At 40.8% G+C, this 23184-nt stretch overlaps 1 protein-coding gene across 9 annotated transcripts in view; it reads right to left on the bottom strand.

Moving 5' to 3' along the window:
- ADGRB2 (adhesion G protein-coupled receptor B2) overlaps positions 1-23184 on the bottom strand; it is a 433339-nt gene that overhangs the window by 229682 nt on the left and 180473 nt on the right. For all 9 annotated transcript variants that reach the window (XM_063456181.1, XM_063456223.1, XM_063456232.1 and 6 more), the window contains one exon: positions 10509-11244. In XM_063456181.1, coding sequence (XP_063312251.1) covers positions 10509-11244 — 736 coding nt within the window. The remainder of the gene's footprint in view (positions 1-10508; positions 11245-23184) is intronic.

The following is a 23184-nucleotide window of genomic DNA, read 5'->3' as shown; positions in this document are numbered from 1 at the left end:
GGCTCTTGCCGTGCATGCGCATTCGGAGCTGAGAGGCGGAGGGATCCCCAGCGCCATGGGAGTCCGGCGCTGGAGAAAGGTAAGTGCTGAAGACACACACACACTCTCACGAACAAATGCATACACACTAGCTAACAGACACACACATTTACTGACAAAGACACACTCAGCGGCAGATATACATACACACTCACTTACAAAACATACACTGTCACTGACAAACACACACTCACTAACAGACATCAAACAGACTCACTAACACACACACACACAAACACACTCAGTAACAGACACACGCAGTAACACACTCACTGACACTCACTAGCAGACACACACTCTAACACAAACACCAACACTCACACTAACACACACACACACACACTAACGCTCACACACACTCTCACACACACTAACACACACACACACACACACACACTAACACTCACTCACACACACACTAACACACTAACACTAACACTCACACACACTAACACTAACACTCACACACACTAACACTCACACACACACACACTAACACACACACACACACTAACACACACACACTAACACTCACACTCGCGCACACACACACACACACTTACACTTACACATGTTTTTTTTTTTATTTAATCCCCTCAGCCTCCTTACCTTTTGGAGTGCTGAGGGGATTCCCTGGGGTCCAGTGGTGCTGCTGGGCTCCTGAGGGGGCCGGTCACCCGGCGGGCTGGCTGGTCCTGCGGGCGCGCGAGGGAGCACTCTCCCCTGAGTGCTTCCTCTTCAGCTCACTCGCGCGCCGCGTACTGATACCGGCGCCGGAAGATGATGTCATCTTCCGGCTCCGGTATCAGTGCGGTGCGCGAGGGAGCTGAAGAGGAAGCACTCAGGGGAGAGTGCTCCCTCGCGCACCAGCCGGCCGCCGGGTGTAAGGAGGGCCAGCCTCGGGGGCCCGGAGGTGGCTGGCTCCTGGGCCCCCCAGGAGAAGAGGCTGGCCCAGAGCGTACATACCGGATCGCAGGGGCGGCCGGGCCCCCTGGTGGGCCGGGCCCGGTCGCAGCCGCGACCCCTGCGACCCTGGTATGTACGCCACTGGACATATGTATAAATGTGGGACTGTGTGCATGTGACTCTACAAAAATATACACCTGCATTCACTCATGGACCTACATGCATATTTTTATCTGAGTTATTTTTATCACACACAGCCAATAAACCCAGCACAAATATCACACACTGCCAATACACACACATATCACATACAGTTAATACCCCCATTACAAATATCACACACAGCCAACACATAGCATACATATTACACACAACCATCATGCCTAGCACACACACAGACAACACACACACACACACACACTACATCATATTATAGTGAGATTTATTACAGTGGAGCTCTGGCATACAAAATGCACATTACTCTGTGTTTTTATAGTTGGAGAGCAATGCGATACACTAATAGGCACATTACTGATAGTTGTATTGTTGTGGAGCTCTGTGACAAGCTCATACACTACACATTACTGTGAGTTTTATAGTTGGGGGTTCTGTGATAAACTGGTACACACCACATAGTACTGTGAGGGTTTTTTGTTACTGTGGAGCTCACTGATAAATTGATAAACAGCCCATTACTATGAGCTTTTATTCCAAAGAGGTCAAGGTAAATAAAGAAAATCCAGAGCTCTAAAGCAACAGTATTATGTGACATACTCAGTCTGACCCTCTGTAATGGTGTGGAGGCAGTATAGCACTCCTGGCCTGCACTTCTGTTGGCTGCAGACCATAAGTAGCTGTCTTCCTAGCTCGGGACAATGAGAGCATTGCCGTGGATTACCACATGAATGCTCTGACACTGCAACCCATATACAAACACTACACCCCTATACACACACACACACACACACACTATAAATGGATGAAGGGGTATGGCCAGTAGAGGGGGTGTGGGGTGTGGGGGTGAGGGCGCTGTGAAGATTTTTGCACAGGGCACCTAAAAGACTAAAGTCGGCTCTACTGAGGCACCAATGTAAACACTGCCTTTTCTCTGAAAAGGCACTGTTTACGTGAAAATGCATGTAGGGACATACAATACTCACCAGAACAACTGCAAACTACAAAAGCTGTAGTTCTTTTGCTAGTTTTCAGAAACGTCAAAGACTTAAACCCATAAGGAAACTCAAAGACCCCTATTCTAACAGTGAGGTGATATATACTTTGTATGCTTTGTCCCAGGTTATGTACCCATAACAGCTTGCTGCTGATGCTCTCTGGGATGAAAGCGTAGCTGGAAACAAGCACATGCTGCAGTGGAAGGTATGCAGTGTGATGCCACAAGAATTGGGACATCGAGAAAGTCTAATTTGAGACAAAATGCATCTGGTTGCCTGGAAACCAACGCAAGCTGTAGGGTGGACAGATGGAGTGATCAGAAGGAGACTGCTCTTTCGAGCCCGGACGGACATAAAACCACATTAGTATTTTGCACAAACCTATTATGTTAAAAGTAGGCATAACTTGTATTGCTCAATAACATTTTTTTACAGATTTTGTTATGATTTTACACATGAGGAGCTCTCTGTCATTCTATGCCTAATATGAGCATTTTTAACTCACAAAGACAAGTTTCAGATCATTTGAGCATGGCACCCATTTCCGACCATGGGATTTATTACAGCAGAGACAGATCGCAATAGAGGAATTTGGTGTTTACATGTCTAACGTCAAGTGAGAATAACTTATTTTATTTGGGACCATATAAAAAGGGATTCTACACATACACGTGTTTATTTTAGGATGCCGACTGCAAACGGATGGTTAGTTTGCAAGGCACGTTTCAGGTGAAAGAGTTTACTGTCATTACCTGGGGTAGATCTTTTTATGCCCCTGACAAATGGAATTGCACCAAAGGAATTTTGGCACTATGCACCAGCATTTGGTATTTGGACATTACAGATCTTGGTGTTTGCTTTATTTTTATGCTTTTTCTTATGCCACTAATATTATTGATTGTGTGATCAATTGCTCCACCACAGTACTTTGAGCTCAGTTCATAATATTTTGTTTACGTTTTATTCGTACTTTAAGTACTCTTCTAGATCGGTAGTGGGTGTCATATTAGATGAACATCCTCTAGAATATATACATAGCTTCAAATGATACTTTTTTTAGATGTGACCATATACTGATCCCACATCAATAACAGGGTGGTGTGCACCAACGTTCTCCTCTCCATCATCCCCTTCTGTCATCTTTGGGGTATCAGATCTTCCCCCTAAGCAGCCTGTCAATGCGTTATACTACTTTTCTTTTTGTAATAAGGGGCTTTCTAGAGAAACAGTTGCCTGAAATAAAATTTTACAAAATAAACAAAAAACACCAATATCCTCCCGCCCTCTCCAAAAACTGTCAACATCCTGGCCGAAAACATCCCACATATGTTGTTACAGCCCCAAAGCCCACCCCCCCCTTCCAAAACACCAACGGCAGCATCTCCATTAAACGCGGTGATAACTTTCTTGTTGTGCAAAGTCAGCACTTTGAAAGGTTTCATAGAAAAGTATCTAGAGAGCTCCTGGATCAAATTGTCACTTCCCTGGCCAGGGATCACAAACTGATCAATACAATATATTTATATAGAATCTGTGAATTTCTTGCAGATGCAGCAACTTCAAAACTTTCTCTGCTATAATTTATTATTTTGGATTGCTTCTAACATACATTGTTAAATGCATTTTTTGTACAATGCATTAAAAAATAATAAGCCAACACCAGCCTGAGTTACCACTTTAACATCAATGTGTTTTCTCTCTTCTTGTTTAGGTAAAGGAATGTTGCAATAAATTCTTAATAGCTCGGGAGTGCAGTCAGAGTAACAATGCATAGACTTTCTGCTCCCCAACTGATGTTTCTGTAATACCACCAATGTTGGACTTTGATGGATACACGAGGAAAAAGTCAACAGACAAAATACCAGGTCCCAAGAAACTGAAGGCACTAGTAGTTATAGCCTGTTTATGACACGATGTAGTCCCGCCTATCAAGTGATTACACTGGAAATCTCAACTGGAGTTTTTAATTTATTTTTGTTTACTACGGTAATTAAAGAGCCGAGTGCGTACTATGACACAATTTGTGTAAACGGTGAAGCCTCCTCAGTTCCAGCTTGGCTAAAGTTGAGAGGTATGCCTTTGTCCAATATGTAATAACTACTCTTTGCGCTAACTTTTTAAGCCTATGTGCAATCTTAAGAATAATGATTACTTTTAATTTGTACAGTAATCTTTTGTGAAGAAATGTATTAAATGCCTTAGCAAAATCAAAACTGATTACATCCATTGCAACACCCCGATCTATGCTTCTTCTGACTTCTTTACATTCTTTGAAAAACAAGATATGCTGTAGTATATTGAAATAATCTCTCTGTATTTAATTGGTGATATTTGTTTCAGCGCAACATATCCTGTGGAAAGATAGTCACTTGAAATATTTTAGTCCTTTGCTATTAGTCCCTAGAGCAGGAGAAATTGCTTTACATCCCGTGAGTGCAATTCTGGCTTCTATACATATCGTTCCTTGGCACATTATAGCCCTATGTGCTGAGCCTCTTTCTTACAGTTGACTCCACAATTGTGTAATAGATTGCATTATCTGTCCCTTTAAGATGTCTCCATATTTATTTTCCTCCTTTTGCATCTTCTTATATTTTCTTTTTCATCTGGGACCAATTTAGTTTTTCATTTATTTTTATTGAGAGAGTTTGGAAGACATTTCTAGATTAGCTGCCTCATTTCTTTATCTATGGATACTTTTTTACACAGATCTCTACAGGTACTGTCACCACAAGCTATGCACCTCACCCACTAATGCTGTGCATGGACATAACAAGACATTAATGCCCATTGAGGAGTGGACAGTCCTGCTTAAAGGGACACTCTAGACCCATATAGTACTTTAGCTTGCTAAAAGCTTTATGTGTGAAGAGTGTGTCCTCTTTTTTTTATTTTGGAAATAGTGCAGATTTCAATAGAAATGTACACTTTTATAAATTATACTGGTTACACCCACCTGGTTTTTCAAGCAGACAACGGGTCCTGTTACTTCCTGTTTTGGTTAGCTTATTTGTACTGAACTCAAGAGGCAGAAATTGCCCAGAGCACCTGCCTTACAAAGACTTCTCATTGAGCTGTATTGGGAAGCCTTTGATTGGACAGTCATAGAAAGTCTGGGCGGGATTAGTAGAGGAGGGCTTGCAGGTTTTGTTTTTTCAATATAACTTCAACAAAATATGCATAATTAAATGCATGCAAGTTTTTATTTGGTGTTTATCAACTAAACAGTGTTTTTTTTTTTTTTGTTTTTTTTCCTTTGGGCAGTAGAGTGTTCCTTTAACTAAACAAACAGTTCTGCCATTCAACATGGCTTGCATGTACTTCAGGGCAAACCTTATCACCATTTTTAGAGGCAAACTGAATCACTGGCACACCCACAAGTACTGCTCCGCCTTCCCCTGCTCAAATTATATACTTCCCACTTAAGGGAGGCGTAATAATTCATCAGTATCGTGTTTAAAATTTATAACACTGATTCCACTATGAAACTATCACAGCTGCACTATAGAATCCTTTGATTACATCACCCACAAATTATACACATGTTCAGTTACATCTTGGTAGACTGATGTATCGTGCTATTTTCTTCCCTCAGTACTCTTGTTCAGGATATTAAGGGGAAACGATTGGCTAACATGCCTCTTTTATGCATAATATAGATATTTAAAAGAAGATCCTCTAGCTTCACAGTGGATCTCTACCTTAGCACAAAGAGACCTTAATCAAGAAGGTCATATTCTGGTCTGTGAGGCTTTTCTCATAAATACACAATAACACATAATCTACCATAGACTGTAAGCTCGTTTGAGCAGGGTCCTCTTCAATCTATTGTTCCTGTAAGTTTTCTTGTAATTGTTCTATTTATAGTTACATCCCCCCTCTCATAATATTGTAAAGCGCTACGGAATCTGTTGGCGCTATATAGATGGCGATGATAATAATAATAATAATAATAATACTAGTACTCAAATAATAAACACCTTGTGTTAATATTGTCTGGTTGAATACTTAATCTTCCAAAGATGTGTTTACATGGATTCAAAATTAGAATACATAGTTTCTAAAATAAATACAAAAAATAACAACATAGTGTAAACTGTATAACAGCTAAAGTGAAGTATAGGAAGTGGAGTTTCACTTACATAACTCAGATCCATACCATCTAAATAATTAGGGCAAAGGCTATGCAGCAATATGGAATTGCAATGGTTGGATCAATGTGCAGGCTTAATTACATCCAGTTATGCTGGGTTGCTGATATTTATTAATTTATTTGTTTATTTATTTATAATAATAAACAGTTCTGCTTCACAAGCTCACCCTTTCTTCTGATCCATCCCAAAATGAGGATTTCCCCTTTTGCTCCAAGCATACAGCTATAGATGAGGTCACCACTTATGTTTCTTAGAGTTGAAAGCTGAGGCCATAAACTCCAAGAAAAATTTGCTTTGGCCATAAACCATGTAAATTCAGCACTGTCATGGAAAATTCATTCATCTCCATGTTTGGTTAAGAACCATGATCATCTCCTTGTTTGGTTAAGGACCATGATCATCTCCTTTTTTGGTTAAGGACTCATTACAGATAGTGGGAGTATATGACTAATGTGAATAAACGTGAATATATTTTCTAATAATTACAGATTTTGCATACCTTTTAGTGCATTATCTATATAAAACAATAAAAAAAAAAAAATACATTTGGCACTAGCCAGTCTTAAATGACACTCTGGGGCTAGACACTATAACCATATCATTTTACAGACATGGCTACAGAGCACGGAGTCCTTTGGTGCTTTCCTTTTATTCACTAATAAATTGTTTCTGAATTGTTTTAAAGGACCACTATAGGCACCCAGACCACTTCAGCTTAATGAAGTGGTCTGGGTGCCAGGTCCCTCTAGGATGAACCCTTTTTTTCTATAAACATAGCAGTTTCAGAGAAACTGCTATGTTTATATTAGGGTTAATCCCGCCTCTAGTGGCTGTCTCACTGACAGCCGCTAGAGGCGGTTGCGTGCTTCTCACTGTGAAAATCACAGTGAGAAGACGCCAGCGTGCATAGGAAAGCATTGTAAATGCTTTCCTATGAGACTGGCTGAATGCTTGCCGCGCATGCGCATTCAGCCGAGGAGGCGGAGAGGAGGAGGAGAGCTCCCCGCCCGGCGCTGGAGAAAGCGGTAAGTTTAACCCCATTCGTCTCCATCCAGCCCGGCGGGAGGGGAACCCTGAGGGTGGGGGCACCCTCAGGGCACTATAGTGCCAGGAAAACGAGTATGTTTTCCTGGCACTATAGTGGTCCTTTAATACTGAATGAGGGTCCTCATTCATACACAGCCCAGTCCCCACTGGTGGACAGAGATTAATCTACTCACACAGATACACTACCTAATCTACTCAAACATTCCCTATACACACACTATGTTCTCTACACACATACACACTAGATAACTTACAAACACTACAAACCCTACAGACACACTATACTCCCTATACACACACATTATGTAACTTACACCCATACACACTACTTCCCTATACACACACACACACACACAATGTTCCCTAAACACATACACACTACATCCTCTATACACACACTGTTTCCTACACATATACACACTACATCCCCATATATATATATACACACACACACAAACACACATAACATAACCTACACACACACACACACACACACACTCTACATCCCTATCCCACACCACACTGTGTTCCATGTACACACTACATTACCTACATACACACACACTACATCCCTATCCCACACCACACTGGTTTCCCTACACACACTACATAACCTGCACACTACATCCCTATCCCACACCACACTGTGTTTCCTACACACGCTGCATCCCTATTCCACAACACACTATTGTTCCCTACATACACAACATAATGGTATGGCGACTTCAGGGAAAGAGGAGCTTTTTCAACACTCTTGTTAGAAATACGTTTGTATTCCTAATGCTAGAGTGTTTCTTCACATAGGTTTGTTTTTCCAGAATCTATAGATTTGGGAGGAATTCTTCTAGCCCATATATATATATATAGAATTTTCTGCTCTTTAAAAAGACCGGAAATTGTGTGTACCATAATAAGTACAATTTAACATGATTTCTGAGAGTAATATTTAAATATACATGTATATTAATATGTGTGTATTATTATTATTATTATATGTGTTTTTATGTCTATAATATTTACAAATGTATTAATATCATGCTATGCCCAGAAATCACATTAATACATAACAACTATGTAATGGAGGCTTAGCACTTTTTACAGGATGGACGAGGGCTTGTGGCCATGGAGGGGTACTGTAAAGCCGGCCCTGTATATATGCATACAAGCGTATAATTTTATTTTGGGGGGATAGGGGTGGATCTTGGGTGAGTTACTACACTTTTTTCCTCAGGACTTGACCCCTGCAGAGGGGGCCAAGCTTCTGGCTGCTGACAACTCTCATTTAGTACTAAAGCAGTTTAGCACTGAAGGAAGGGGCTGCACCACTGGAATATAGCCATTTAAATTATCTGAAGTGGTTACAGTGCTTAGAGTGCCCCTTTAATAAAGGGTGAAAGAGTTGGCAGGGCTTTGTCAACAGTTGGCGTTTCGGGCCACACATGGGATGAGTCATAACTGTCAGACCGAACGGAGAGACCATATGGCATGGCAACTCTGGATCTGGTCCAGCTTCAAGTGTCTTGGGTAGAAAATTCTTCCCATAGATGTTCTATACGTCATACCTCCTAACTAAGTGCCCATTAATCTGAAGAAATCAACTCTGAAAGTGTCCATATGCAAATTTATTTTACCCTCCCTTAATTTCAGTCCCTTATTGTCTCTGCTTTTTTCTGTCTGCCTTTTTCTCCTACTTTAAAACCAGCGCCACTCATAACTTGTTCTCTCTCCCAGTTCTTACTAGTTCCGCAGCCCTCGTATTTTACTTTTTTGTAAAAATACATAATTCTTTACCTAGCCTCTATACTAGCACCTCCCTCTTCACCAAATGTAGTCTGTCATAACATTTATAGCAGTTTGTTTTTACACACCCACCTACACTGTTTATCCTCCACAACATTAGTAAAACGTAACATTCCACTATTTTACATAATTTCTTTTGAAATGATCTCAAATTAATACTTTTGGGTAGGCTTTTCAAATGAGTTAAACTTTTTGGATACACTTTGAAAATGACTTAATATTTAGAAAAATATTTTAACATGTTGCTAGTTTTTTAAATGTTGATATATTTTCTATTGGAGAAGCCTTTCAACTGTACAAGTGCAGGGATGACATCGGACAGGGCATGGAGATCAGCGACGGGGAACTGCACCTGGCATTGGATTCCAAGTACGTTTTAAAACTTTTGGACCTATTAGTATTGTCCAATAGGGCCTTGTAAATCCAAAAATGAGTAGTGCCAAAAAGAGTTGGAGTAACCCTTTAAACATTTGGAACAAGAATGAATCATTTTATTTATAATAACACATTTACTGCTGTCTATCCAAACATTTTTGTAAATGTTATTTCTGTGAACCTTTATTATACACTCAGCATTCTGAGATATATTTAAAAAAAAAGCAGCACAATAGGATATCAAAGCGAAATAGGGATATTTGTCAAATTTTATGTCTAAAAGGAACACTTGTTGAATTTACACCTCCTCTCCCTAAACATGAGCGTAATCTTTTAAAAGGTGTGCATGCGTGCGTGTTTATGTACCCATCTATATACACAGGCATGAGCATATCTAGAGACTAAATTCTAAAATATGTTCAATACAGCATTAACCCACTTACTCAATCCATATACTATTGACTAGTCTGTATGACTATTCACCTTGAATTCTCACTTTAGTGAATAATCCTATATATGAAAGTGTTGGCGTACATAGTTTGGAAATTAAAATTGCTTCTTGTCATTGGTCCACGATGTAATTTTTACAGAAGCTTGATCCTAGGTCCATCTGACCTAAATCGTTGTGGTGCATTTAATTTTGTTTTGTTTAGCAATCTACTGATCTATTGCCTTAAAGATATAATTCCCTCATAAACACAGAGCCATACTACCACATGGAAAATATACTCAGCTCACTAGAACTCTGAATATTGAAAATGTTGGGATTGACTTGAAGCCAGATTAATGATATTTTGAAGATACACTCCACACAGACATATTTAATTAACAGTGGTTCATATTTTATGAATTTTTATACTAGTGCAAGCATTGCAAACGAATGTTATCTGTGATTTAACTTCATTCCTATTGTTCCTATAAAATGCATTATGTAACATACATGCATTGTGTGTTCTTTATAATAGGTGTACTGGATTTTTGTCTCTTGCAATTTCTCACAAATTAAGAAACTTACCATATGGGATGGGCCGAGGATATTCCTCATTGGGGTTTCCAGGAAGTAGTTGGGTGACACAGCAATCACTGTTCCCCGCAGGGATAATGGAATTAGATACTGTGTCATTTCGTCCACGTGCTGCCGTCTCTGGGCAAGTACAGCCAATCTGAGTCAGTCCACACCGCACCCCCCAGCTTCGGGCCCTCAGACACTCCTCAAACCATCGGCACAAAACACCACAAGCAAACTGGCTAGAGTTATCATGGTTGACCAAAAGCACTTCAACAAAACGAAAGCTCAGCACAGAATCAGGCAGAAGCTGAATGGACAGGGGTTGCTCGGACAAACATAGACGAAGGAAGTTCTTGTCAAAGTGTGAGAATGTGAATGGGGAACCTGGAATGCAGAGCTCCCGGGCCTCTTCTGCCCCTTCCTCAGGGTGGCTGCAGGTGTGGTTGGGCAGGTAATGATCCAGAGGTTGCACCATGGGGGAGAGATGTGAGCACACTTGCTCTTCGTGGGTGAACTTCAGGTATAAGGTATATTTGGTGGGGTCAGGGTTCTCAAGGGTCCAGGAGCACCCGGGTGAGAAGACAGGAAAAAGGTCTTTAATAGAGAACGCTCCGTAGAGAACTCCAGATGCCAAAGCCGAGCATGTGCTCGGTGAGGGGTTGGAACCCCAGGAGCACAAAACAAGAGACGATATCACAGACAGTAAGAGGGGACAGGCAGTGTTCATCCTATGACATGGGCCCTGAGGACAGAAGAAAAGAACAACAATCAATAAACATTATAATTCCACAATTGATTTATGTACAAAGACAAACGAAAGATGTATTGGTTGAGTAGAAAACTGTCTGTAGAAAACTGTGCTCTATTATTTATAATGTATTAAATAATTCTAATTTCTTCATAACTGTTGATGTTTTAAAAGATATCCCACTGGATACATATGCATGAATAAAGAATATTTAGCACGTTGGTGCAGAAGAGTTGAAGTATACCTCATAGAGAACTAAGGGTGGCTTGTGGTATATTTGTTCCTATTTAGGACAAAAAATCACATGTATCAGTAAACCATTTAATTAGTCACTTCCAATAATGATCAACATGTACTAATAATAAGAGTGAGTAAAAACGAATCAGTCCTTACTAAAATTATTATGTCTCGTGATAAGAGTGACATGTTTAATGGCTCTAGATACAGGATTAATGTACCATGCATAATAGGTCAGCCTTTCCTAAGACAAAGATGCCATGGATCCATGGTTATTAGACTAGACCCACCAAGGACCAAGGACGATGATATATTTAATGAGTCAACACATGCAATATGCATGAGAACTGCACAGTGACCAAAAAAAAAAATAAAATACATGTTTGACAGATACATCTCAATTCATTTTTGTGAGACAAATTATTTCCCTTGATCCTGTCACATCTCTGCTTGACAATTATATTGCAGGAAGAATTCCATCAGTGACTGAATCATAATCTAACTACAAACAAGAGCTATTTTATAATTAACTGATTATAAAGATTATATACATCAAGACACATTATTTTCCTAACATCACATAAGAAGAAAAAGCAGGGAAAGGGACATTCTTCATTGCAGACCAGTTCTAGAGGAATCGTTTTATTAAAGGACCACTATAGTCACCCAGACCACTTCAGCTCAATGAAGTGGTCTGGGTGCCAGGTCCCCCAGGTTTTAACCCTGCAGCTGTAAACAACGGCTATGTTTGCATTGAGGGTTAATCCAGCCTCTAGTGGCTGTCTACCTGACATCCACTAGAGGTGCTTCCGCGACGGTCAATGCAAAAATCGCATTGAGCACACAGAACGTTCATAGGAAAGCATTGTAATGCTTTCCTGTGGGCAGTTTGAATGCTCCATTCGGCTCCACTCTGGAGCTGACGTTGGAGGGGGAGGACAGGTCACCAGCGCCGAGAGAGTCCAGCACTGGATTAAGGTAAGTGGCTGAAGGGAGGAGGGCCCTGAGGGTGGGGGGACCTAAGGACTTTATAGTGCCAGGAAAATTAGTTTGTTTTCCTGGCATTATAGTGGTACTTTAATAGAAACTCTCCAAGCACCATAAACACTACAACAATCTTCAGATGGGGGCCCCTGCAACGAGCTGGGCCTGCAGGGCTGCTCTCACTGCCTGAGAACGCTTTGCTGATATTCTCTGCCAATGAGCCGAGAGCTTAGGTCATACGAGCTAATGGACGTTTCGTGCAGGTGCTTCCATCTCAAAATAAGGTGACGGAAGCCCAGCGATCCCAAAGTAAGTTGTCAGGCTGCTCTTAAATTACCACATACTCTGGGAGGGTACCCTGGCACCACAACAATTACAGTAAGCTATAGTGATTATGATACTTAAGTGTCCCTTAAAATTAGGTAGGAAATGACCTAGACATAATCGTTGAATGTTTTACGTCTCTATTTGAACCCCAGGCTATGATTTAAAAGGTTAAATATTGTTTTATACAAGTCTACATGTTGGGTGATATATTCATTACACAGAGTAGCCTTCCAGAAGCAGTTACAGGGATGCAATAAATTGAACTTGATGGACTGTCATCTCTTTTCAGCTTCAGCTGCCATTACTGTGTGATATAATTATATATGTTATGTAGACAGGTCAATAGGTCACCATGATCAATCTTGGTAGGCTTCCTCAATATTAGCATTTTAAATATATAAACAGATGTGCCTTGTCTTACTGTCCATAGCTCTTTGTAATTTTAAATCCAATGTTCTTTTTTATGAGTTATCTTAATATAATAACAAATCTGGGTTAGCTTCTAAGCAAATGCATGGGTGCCACGGCATACAGGACTGTGATAATAGCAAAATGCATTAACGTCTGCCCAAGAGGTAAACTCAAACAAATCTCATAAACAAGTAAGGTGCATTGAATCTCTTCCAAGTTTAGCTCTTTTGCCAAGTTGCCATGGAAGCCTATGGGCTATTAAAGTAAGACAATTGGAACTTCTCTTCAAACAGCTAATGGCTAATAGACCAGCTTCAAAAAGTACCAAAGCTAACAGCCATATGCTTACGCAATGGTTTGTAGAATTGATAGCCAACTTTTAAAATCAAAATAAATAATCAAGCTAAAAAAATACATGTTTTCTCACAATGCAGAAAAAAATATTTGAAAGGATTTCTTCTGATTATAATATATTTTTCTGATTTGCAAGGCAGTTATGTAAAAAGCTTTTAACAGGCTATGAAGTCAATCCAAATGCTCAAACATGCAGCTCCCCAGTCACAACAATTCCATCTAAATTATTAACAATTTAAATTTTTCAATTTCCAATGGACATATTTTTCCCCATTTAAAATGTTGGGAAGTATGCGCCCGTTTATTTCAGTGACTGCCATTAAATGAAAGAAGTCATCCCCAAAACACGTGGAAGGTCAGTTAAAGTAGACCTCCTCTATACAAGGCTGTGGCCATATCTAGTCAGGTGGTTTTAATTCACTTGATAAAACCCTAGGGGAGAAACGCGTTGTGGTGTTATGCTGTTTATGTTGTAACAAAGTATTTTTGTCTACTCCATTATCTGTTATTATCCATATACTTTCTAGCTTTTATTATTACATTTATTATTATTTTATATATTGTTACCTGGCACCTGTATTTACTTTTTTATACTCTTGTGGACTACCGCATAAAGAATCCTAGATGGGGATTATAACACCCACGCCTGATACACAGAGCGGTCTACTCCATCTACTGTAAGTATATTTCCATTATTTGTGTTTATACTTTCCTCAATAGAGAACACTATTGGCTATTTTTTTTTATCATTGCATATGTTCCACCCCATCACCATTCTGCTGTGAAGTAAAGCATGAAGAATATTCTGCAAATGGGGATAAAATACTACAGCATGCTGTTTTATCCAGAGCTGATAAAGCTCTATAATATGTGAGTTGGCAATTTTTAGACCTTTGTGTCGTTTGTCATACAGTTCTACTACAATACTGCACTATTGGTATTTTCCTGTTTGTTTTTCTTTTCATATGCTGCTACTTATCAAAGTGGTTCCACAAGCATTTTATGAAAACTGGATAGAGGACTTTTATTACTCTTAGACTGTGTCTTATTATCTGGTCACTTTTGGGACCTTTTTTTATATATGGACTATTTACTGTATTTTTTATCTCTTTTAGATCTTTTGTCTGTTATTTGGCGCGACCTGTTTTTCTGTTTTACTGTGGCCATAATTAACTGCAATGCCATACTGCCTCCTCCAAGATAATCACAGATTACGTGAGCCATATGTAAGCAGATGCACATGGGTTGGATTGCTTGTTGCAACCAATAATTGAAGTTTTTCACCCAATTCCATCAACCTAAAGAAAAAAGAACAACGTGACCTGAAAATAAATAATCAATACCATGTAACCAATGCATTTACTAGAAATATAGCTAGCATAATGAAGATGTTAAGTTGTAGTCTCTAGCATACTTTGCCAATTTTGAATAACAGGTGCGTACAATTGATAGCCACTTATAAGGGTATAATAAAGGAAAATAAGTGGTAAAGAGGCAAGCATTAAGCTGCTCTAGTGTACTACCGATTGGAACTTGATATATATATCTATATAAAAAAAAGTGATTGTAAGTGAACATTAATAACAGAAAATTCATAATTGAATGGCAGGCTTATACTTGTTATAGTAATTAAAAAGCTTACACGTATAGATATTTAATTAGCATAAGATACAAGTAAGCCCTCAAGAACACACTGGGTGCAATAATCTGTACAGCCCACATTCCAATAATATACATAGCAATGCTCAATTAGTATGTTCATAGGCTTATTTGACCCAAGAGTCGAACAGTGTCTGTCACCTCACTATGAGTGTCCAAGTGCTGCTTTATCTAATGTTACTGGTGATCTTTAAACAATTACAACTGCAAAATAGTACTTCTCCGCGTATCCCTCGAGCCAGCCTTCAGATTCAGAGCATGACCTCTTTTTGGAGCACAGCACTTCTCTCACCGTAAGACTGAAGTCTAGGACCTACGGTTTTGTTGCACAATTCTAAAAGCTGATCTTGATAAATTGAAATTAGTAAGTGGAGATCAGACATTTCACTGCTTGTGTGGATGAAGAACAAGCTCCAAATATAAAGCTATTGCGCATATCTCGTATCATTTAACACTTTCAATGTCTTTTTCTACAATTAAATATTTTTATATCCCCGTTCATTTCTGCACTGGTCATTTCCAAGAAAAAAAACCCACAAATATCTCAGGTCATTACCTCTGCATTGAGGTGTCTCCACCCCTCCCACACACTATAGAAATTTGCAAACCTCATGCTCTGCAGTGCTTCTATGTAGCACCTGAAAGGCTGTTATTGAGAGTTGTGAGCATATAGCTACCTGCAATGCTTTTGAAATGCAGATGCCTAGTTTCAGTCAGGCAACTATATTATGGTATGACTGCATTTCATTCACATTTTGCATTCATTTGGGAATATACATTCCTGAAATACAAATACCTAATCCTATGATTTAGGATTGAGGTCCAAAATGTGTTGCTTTCTTGGCTCCCCATGATTTGTGGTGATTTTGTGTTTTTTTATTTTGTGTATATATATATATATATTAATCTGATGTGTTTGCTATAGTTTGTTTTTGTTTCATTTATGGATTTCGTAAATAATAGTGTAACATATCCCCAAGTGTCCCTGTTTAGGATGGACAGTCCCTCTTTTGGTCCAGAATTTGTCTTTCTTTTCTAGGAGCTCCATAATGTTGGTGTGTTTGATTGCATAATAGAGATTAACTGCAATAATACTCAGTATTGTGTCTTTAAACTACATTAAATGTGTTTAATAATAAGATACATTGTTCTTGTTCTAAATTAGATTTTAAATTGTTATTAGACGTTACCTAAAATTTCGCAGCACAGCCCCTCCTCTGGCCACACTGGTCCCCACTCACACCTCTAAAATGACAGTGTCCCCTTTCTGTATGGGCTAAACACCATGCTATATTCATTTTTAGTCTCATTATATTTCTGGAGCTCTGTATTCCCATTCTGTTTTCATATACCCGAAGACTCCATTCTAATACACATGTTTATATTTTATTACATTCACAGAAGCACCTTAGAATAAGAACAAAAGGTTATGCCTTCATATAACAAGGAAAAGTATACATTTTCAAGAAAGCTAGTGCTCAAACATAATGCAACATAAATGTAATATGTCCAATTACTTGAGTGTATGTATAAATCTGCTACTATATTAATAAAAAATGGCATAATTTACAACATGAGCCTGGAGCAGGAGATGTTCCTAGCCGTTAAGTAATTATGTGATAATAATTGTTTAACCTCTTAAGGACACATGACATGTGTGACATGTCATGATTCCCTTTTATTCCAGAAGTGTGGTCCTTAAGGGGTTAAAGGGACACTATAGGCGCCCAGACCAATTCATCTCATTGAAGTTGTCCGGCTGCAGTGTCTTTGTCCACTTAGCCATGCAATGTAAAATATTACAGTTTTAGAGACAGCCACAATAGGCACTTCCTGCTGTTTCACAGAGTTTAAATCGATGAAACAACACTGGACATGCTCACGCTTTGCAGGAGGACATCCAGTGTCTTGCTAAATGCTAGGAAAGCATTAATTCAAGGCCTAATGCACCCCCACACTCACTCTGCATGAGGGTTTCTCCTTGTAATCACATCAGAGGAGGCAAAGAAGATGCCAGCACTGAGTGACCACCATTTTGATGGCACTTTCTAGAGGGGGGCACACTCTTTAAGTACATGCTTGCCCCTCATTGTTACCCTTGGTTTTGTTGGAACAATAACATGTTTTCATACATCTTGGTAGGGCAAGTCATAACAGGAACAATATGACAGTTTACTTAAAGGGTTACTCCCAATGAAAAAAATGGTGCTTTCATAAAGCACTATTTTTGGTCAGAGTAATCTTACCTATACTGGTCCCCCTCCAAAAAAAAAAAGAAAAAAGTAAAAAAGCTAAAACTTACCCCATTCCAGCAGAGGCCAAGTTCTCCCTGCAACTCCATCCTCTTCAGCTGAAGTCATTCTCCAAGACATATGTCAGACAGAACAACCTAAGGGGAGGACGTGGGTGGCATTGGTGGGGAGGACATGTCACCACTGGCTGTCTGGTGCGAAATATGCACAAAATAATGACAACCCAATGATCTGGAGGTGGAGAGTTAAATTCTGTACGTGCAGCATTTCATAATGAAAGACTCCACAATGGGCACCATGATCACTTCAAATCACTGGCGTATCCCCTTAAAGCACATTTCCTGCTACTTGTCGGGATTCCGCGGGCGGCTGCGAGGGGAGGCTGCACTCCGCTCACAGTACTCACCCTCCAGCCGTCCGCGGTCCCCTCCTCCTTGTGGGCTCGGCGAGCGGCATCCTTCCAGCCTCGGATGCCGCCCGCGGCTTCCTCCACGTCCCCCAGCAGCAGCATGCATGACGCTGCATGCTGGGAGAATGCCCATAATATTACACGCCGGGGTCAGTCACCTGACCCGGCGTTAAAGGCACAGTGCCTCAATCACAGTGGGAGGTTTAGATATCTCCCACGTGTGATTGTTAATTCTGATTGGAAATTATCCAATCAGAATTAACCTTATGGTTTAAATACTTACCTTTCCTGTTCCTCCCTGCCCTGTTGTGGTCTTTGCTCGCTAGTATTGATACTGAACTTGTGTTTCTGGTTACGTACTCTCTGGCTTGTTTATCTGACTTTGTGACTTTCTCCTACCCTTTGACCTCGGCTTGTCTCTCGTTATTCTGTCTTCTGGTTCCCCTTACTCGGCTTGTCTCCTGACTATTCTTTGTGTGCTTAGCCCGGCCACTCTAAGGTCTGGTACTGCACCTTTTCTGTGTGTGTGTGTGTGTTAGCGTGTTGGGTTCCCCGAATCGTGACACTACTGAGGTAAAGTCTTATTTCCACCATGGATAACCATGAAAGTAAAAGAAGTGGTGTGGAATAGTAACTTATTTGAATCCCTGGACCCTGGTGGAGTTTGAACATTTTTTGTAAATTTTCATCTGTATTTCACTAATCATACTTACTATATGTTGCAAAATAACTAATTACCTTTTTCCATTCACTTATGAGAAAGATTGCAAGCCATTCTGCAAGGGACAGTTTATTGTAGGGGTATCAACCTGTGCCCTTCCAGATGTTATGGATTACATTTCCCCAATGCTTTGCCAGCATTATAGCTGTAGGAGCATTATGGGAGATGTAGTCCATAACATCTAGAGCGATGAAGGTTGCCTACCCCTAGTGCCATGCGCGGCACTCAAGGTGTCTTTGCACGGCACTCAAGGCTGCTAGAGCCAAACAGGCTCTGGCCTATCAGAAGTTCCAGTGAAACTTCAGATATCTGCTAATACGAAAATGTGGTCAAGGACAATCCTCAATTTATGCATTGCAGCACATAGAGGAAGTGATCTCAGATCACTTCCTCCCAGCACTTGTGAATGGGAATCCACACTGTAGTAGAGCAACCTGCAGCTGCTGTTGCAGCTCCTGTCCTTGACCTGTACCTGGCCAGCCTGGTCCCCACTGGAACCCAGGGAAGCCACCAACACTGCTAGATATACATGGAAATGCAGAATAACCCTCCACTCATACAAATAATATGAACTGCCCACACACAAACATACACACAATCCACACAAACATAACCCGCTAACAATCCACATACATGCACACAACCCCACATGCAGCCTCTCACATGCAATACCCCAAACAGCCCACACACACTACCAGACACAATGTGACATATCCATCCACCCACAATTCCACAAGCAGCCCTCATACACAGCCAACATTCATATGTATCATACACAATACCATAAACTACTAATAAACATATACAATATAATAGCTCATATACGCACAAATACAATGATACAAAGCAATTACAGTATAAATAACACAAGCAGAATACGGCAACATACACACCTCAATTTAAAAAAAATAAAAATAGGATTGGCACGCTATGGCACATCACAATCCTATATCGGCACAGTGCTGCTTAAAGGTTGCCTACCCCTGCCCTAGTGTTTAGTTTCTACTATGTTAAACCCACACCAATATTTCTGCAAATGACAAACAAATAAAATAAATTTTACTAAGTCTATAGATGTGCACAATTTTAATTTTTTAAGCTATCCCCAGGATTCCAAGCAGAGCAATCTATACACAATTGCAGTTGTGTCCTAGTTTTTGTGCTAACTAAACATTCTTTGTTTCAAATAAAGGTTATACTTTACGTTCCTTTTAGAATAGCTTGGTTGTCAAGGGGTTACACAGTTATCTCTTCAATAAAGACAGGTATTTGCCATTATAGACCTTGGAGATTTTGTTTAATACTAATTCTAAAACCTAAGATTTCTATAAATGGGTATTTGCAAGATTTGTTAAAAGAGCCATCCTGGCAAATTAAAGGGGCACTCTAAACACCATAACCACTAAAGCACAATGTGCTATTTGTGCTGTCTCTGGAGTCAAACTGTTTTTAAATCCATTGACTCTTATCTGGGTGCCCAAGTTCCTTCTAGTCTTCTGTGATCTTCTGTGATTCTGTCAATTTAATTGCCTTTATGACTTAATTAACTGGCATAGTGTTAGATAATACTCTCAGACAGTAAATAATGTCAAAAGCAAGCTAAATCTGATACTACTAAAGACAAATGGGAACTACTGCTTTTGCCATGGAAGATTGTAAAGCATGCAAGCTTGCAGGGTACATAATAAAGTGTCAAACATTTCAAAAATGGTTTGATTGTATACGGTTGGATGGTGCCTGGGGACTCCTAGCACCATAACAACTACAAGACGCTGTAGTGGTTGTAGCTCTTAGAATTCTCCTTTTAGCCCTGACAGTAATTAACTAAATGCAAATATAAATACTGCTGACACCAAGAGACACTCCCATCACATTGGACAGCTTAACAATCACGTCTAGTATCTATTAAAAACAGCTTTAACATAAAAAAAAAAAACATAAACGAATTATAGAAAGAACCTCAGCATACTTTAGATGTCCCCATTGGCTCTGTGTGGTAATGCAATTACAGAAGAAGCTTTTGGTTTGTTGTCTACATGTTAGAGCAAAGCAGGAGACATTTCTATCTAGGCCCCCTGCTTGCAGGTCCAATTTAACTAAAAAAAAATATATTTTGTTCAGTATGAAACGAAAAAAAATCTAACAAGGAATCGGACATGCTGCTGTCATTATTGACTCCATTTTGAGACAAGATGGCGGAAAGAAGATTATTTGAATATTAGTTGTTGATACATTGTTAATAAGCAAATTACTAATCGATCATTAATCTTTCAAGTATATTACTGTACTTTTCAAAAGTTGGCCTCATTAAAAAAACTAAATCTATTCCAAATACGTCTGTTTTATGATGAATGTTCTCTTGTTAACTCCAAACACCATTTGAATTAAGCACTAAAGTTCTTGCTGCTTGCTTTGGGCTGCGAGTTCACAAGACCTTCCTACAAGAGCAGGCTCAGAGCCCAAACTCTTCAGGCACTTGTTTATGGTAACGTTCCACCTTTTTGTCTCCCGGGAATCCGGATGAAGATAAGAACAGACATTAACTTATTTGTGTTCTGGAGCATGGAAAATCAATTCTGAACACGTTGTTGTTACAAGCTCAGGTGAGAAAATGAATACTCCAAGCCCTCCACAGATAATTTATCACCTGGGCAAATCTTTCATTACAAATGCCCATTCCATACATCTCCTCCTCCCGCCTCGTTCCCTTGTTCTCTCATCTCCTCCACTGTCAGGCTGGAGTAACAGCTGCCAGCTCTGGTGTGGAGCTGGCTTGTCTTTGATCCCTTTCTGCTTGAGCATCATCTCTTCCCGTCTTGGGGACTTCTAGGAAAATTACATGCAGTATTATAAATAAAACACAAAACAAAATCGAACAGCCATGGTCCCTGTTGGAATACTGCCTATTTTATAACCTAGAAGAGTGAATTAAACAGAGGTGTGCGGTGCTTCACAAGAAAAAGGATTATCTGGTGTGATAGGAATGGTAAGAAGACCTTTTTTTCACGCAAAGCGTGAAATAACCTGTCTACTTCTAATGTTGATTATGACCATTCAGCTCCTCTGTGCTGTTGGGCCCTTTGAGATAGCCCAAGCCAAGCAAATGGCAAAAGGGAGTAGAGTTTGGCAGCAGATAAGAGAGCCACTCAGAAAATCTAACGTGCTCTCATCCCCACCTTTATAATTCTTACTTTTTATTTTCTGTTAATGATAATATTATGGATATCCCAACGATTTTTAATTGTCTTGTACCGGTGCCTAGAGTCTACTGGGAATATACATGAATTTGACAAGACTTTTAATAAAGTAATACATTTACTTTGAGAATAGCACTTGAAAACTTTAGAGTAAAAAATTTGTACCAGCATTTTGCACACTTAGAAGTATTTTATTCTGCTGTGGGATTTTACTGCTTTGAGTGGTATAAGTAAAAAATGTATTCCGGGGGGCGGGGCCTGACTGGCAAACTAACAAGACGCACTCAGCACGAGCTCCTGCTGTTTGGGCTCGAATTCTGCTGAAATCCTGGGGTACAGCGACGGAAGTTGCCCACAAAACAACCCACTGGACTGGGGAAGCAAGCACGAACCTGCTGACACCTCACTCGACAACCGGCATGACCAGGAACCGCAGCTGCAGAATGAGGCCTACCAGAGGAGACAGGGAGGAAGGACGGCCGCCTTCCTACCTAAGGCTGAACGTCTCAAGCGAACGCAAACCACCTCCCCCTCCCTATGGACCGGCGGGGGTTATCCCGGTCCCCGCCAGGCAGAGTGCCCCAAATGCCACACTACACGACGGGCCGTGCAACTGCGCTGAGCAGTGTGGAACCGAGGGCCTCCAAGATGGCGGACTTACACGCGGCAATGCAAAACAAGCGGCAACAGCAAAATGCTACAGTATATACCTGTGGACGTACAGGGGACCCCCTGGCAGCAATCTTCGACTGCTTTTGGGCCAAGCTGATGGCAAGCTTACAGCCAGTGGCACCTCACCGCAAACTACCCAAGTGGGTTGAGGCCGAAGGCAAAAGGAGGTTTGGAACCCCTCTTCAGGGCACCACTAAGCCCCACGCTACCGTATCCCACGTTACACGCCTTCCCGGGCCTAGAGCAACAGGGCACATAACCCAAAGGTGCCGGCCACACAAGCGGAGAGCAGCGAAACGAAGACCCAGCTCGACTACCAAGACTCACTGCACCATCCCGAAAGGGACGACCCTGGACCAAGACGGTTCCCAGGCTCGTGGCAGGAGGGCACCAGCTCTCACAAGGCTCCGGGGCAGGAGAGGAGACCCGCCGCCAAGACACCAAGACCCGACGCCAAGACTCCACAGCTGGGTTTGAATTCCGGCGTACGTCCCAAGCCTGGCAGTCACCATGTACACGGCAGGGAAGTAACAACTCCGGTGCAAACTAAGGACCGTAGCATCAATATACACCACACCGGGGTTGCCCGCCTCCACGACCTGGGCCCACAGGAAAGCTTCGATCACTCCCCCGGGCATGCAGACCAGGCCTCCAGAGCAGGGATCGGTTGACACAGCCTGGACCAGCACGACGAGGGGCCCATGGCCGAAG

Source organism: Pelobates fuscus, chromosome 1, assembly GCF_036172605.1.
Source record: "Pelobates fuscus isolate aPelFus1 chromosome 1, aPelFus1.pri, whole genome shotgun sequence".
NCBI classification, from domain to species: Eukaryota; Metazoa; Chordata; class Amphibia; order Anura; family Pelobatidae; genus Pelobates; species Pelobates fuscus.
This window is presented reverse-complemented; position numbering and strand designations above follow the sequence as displayed.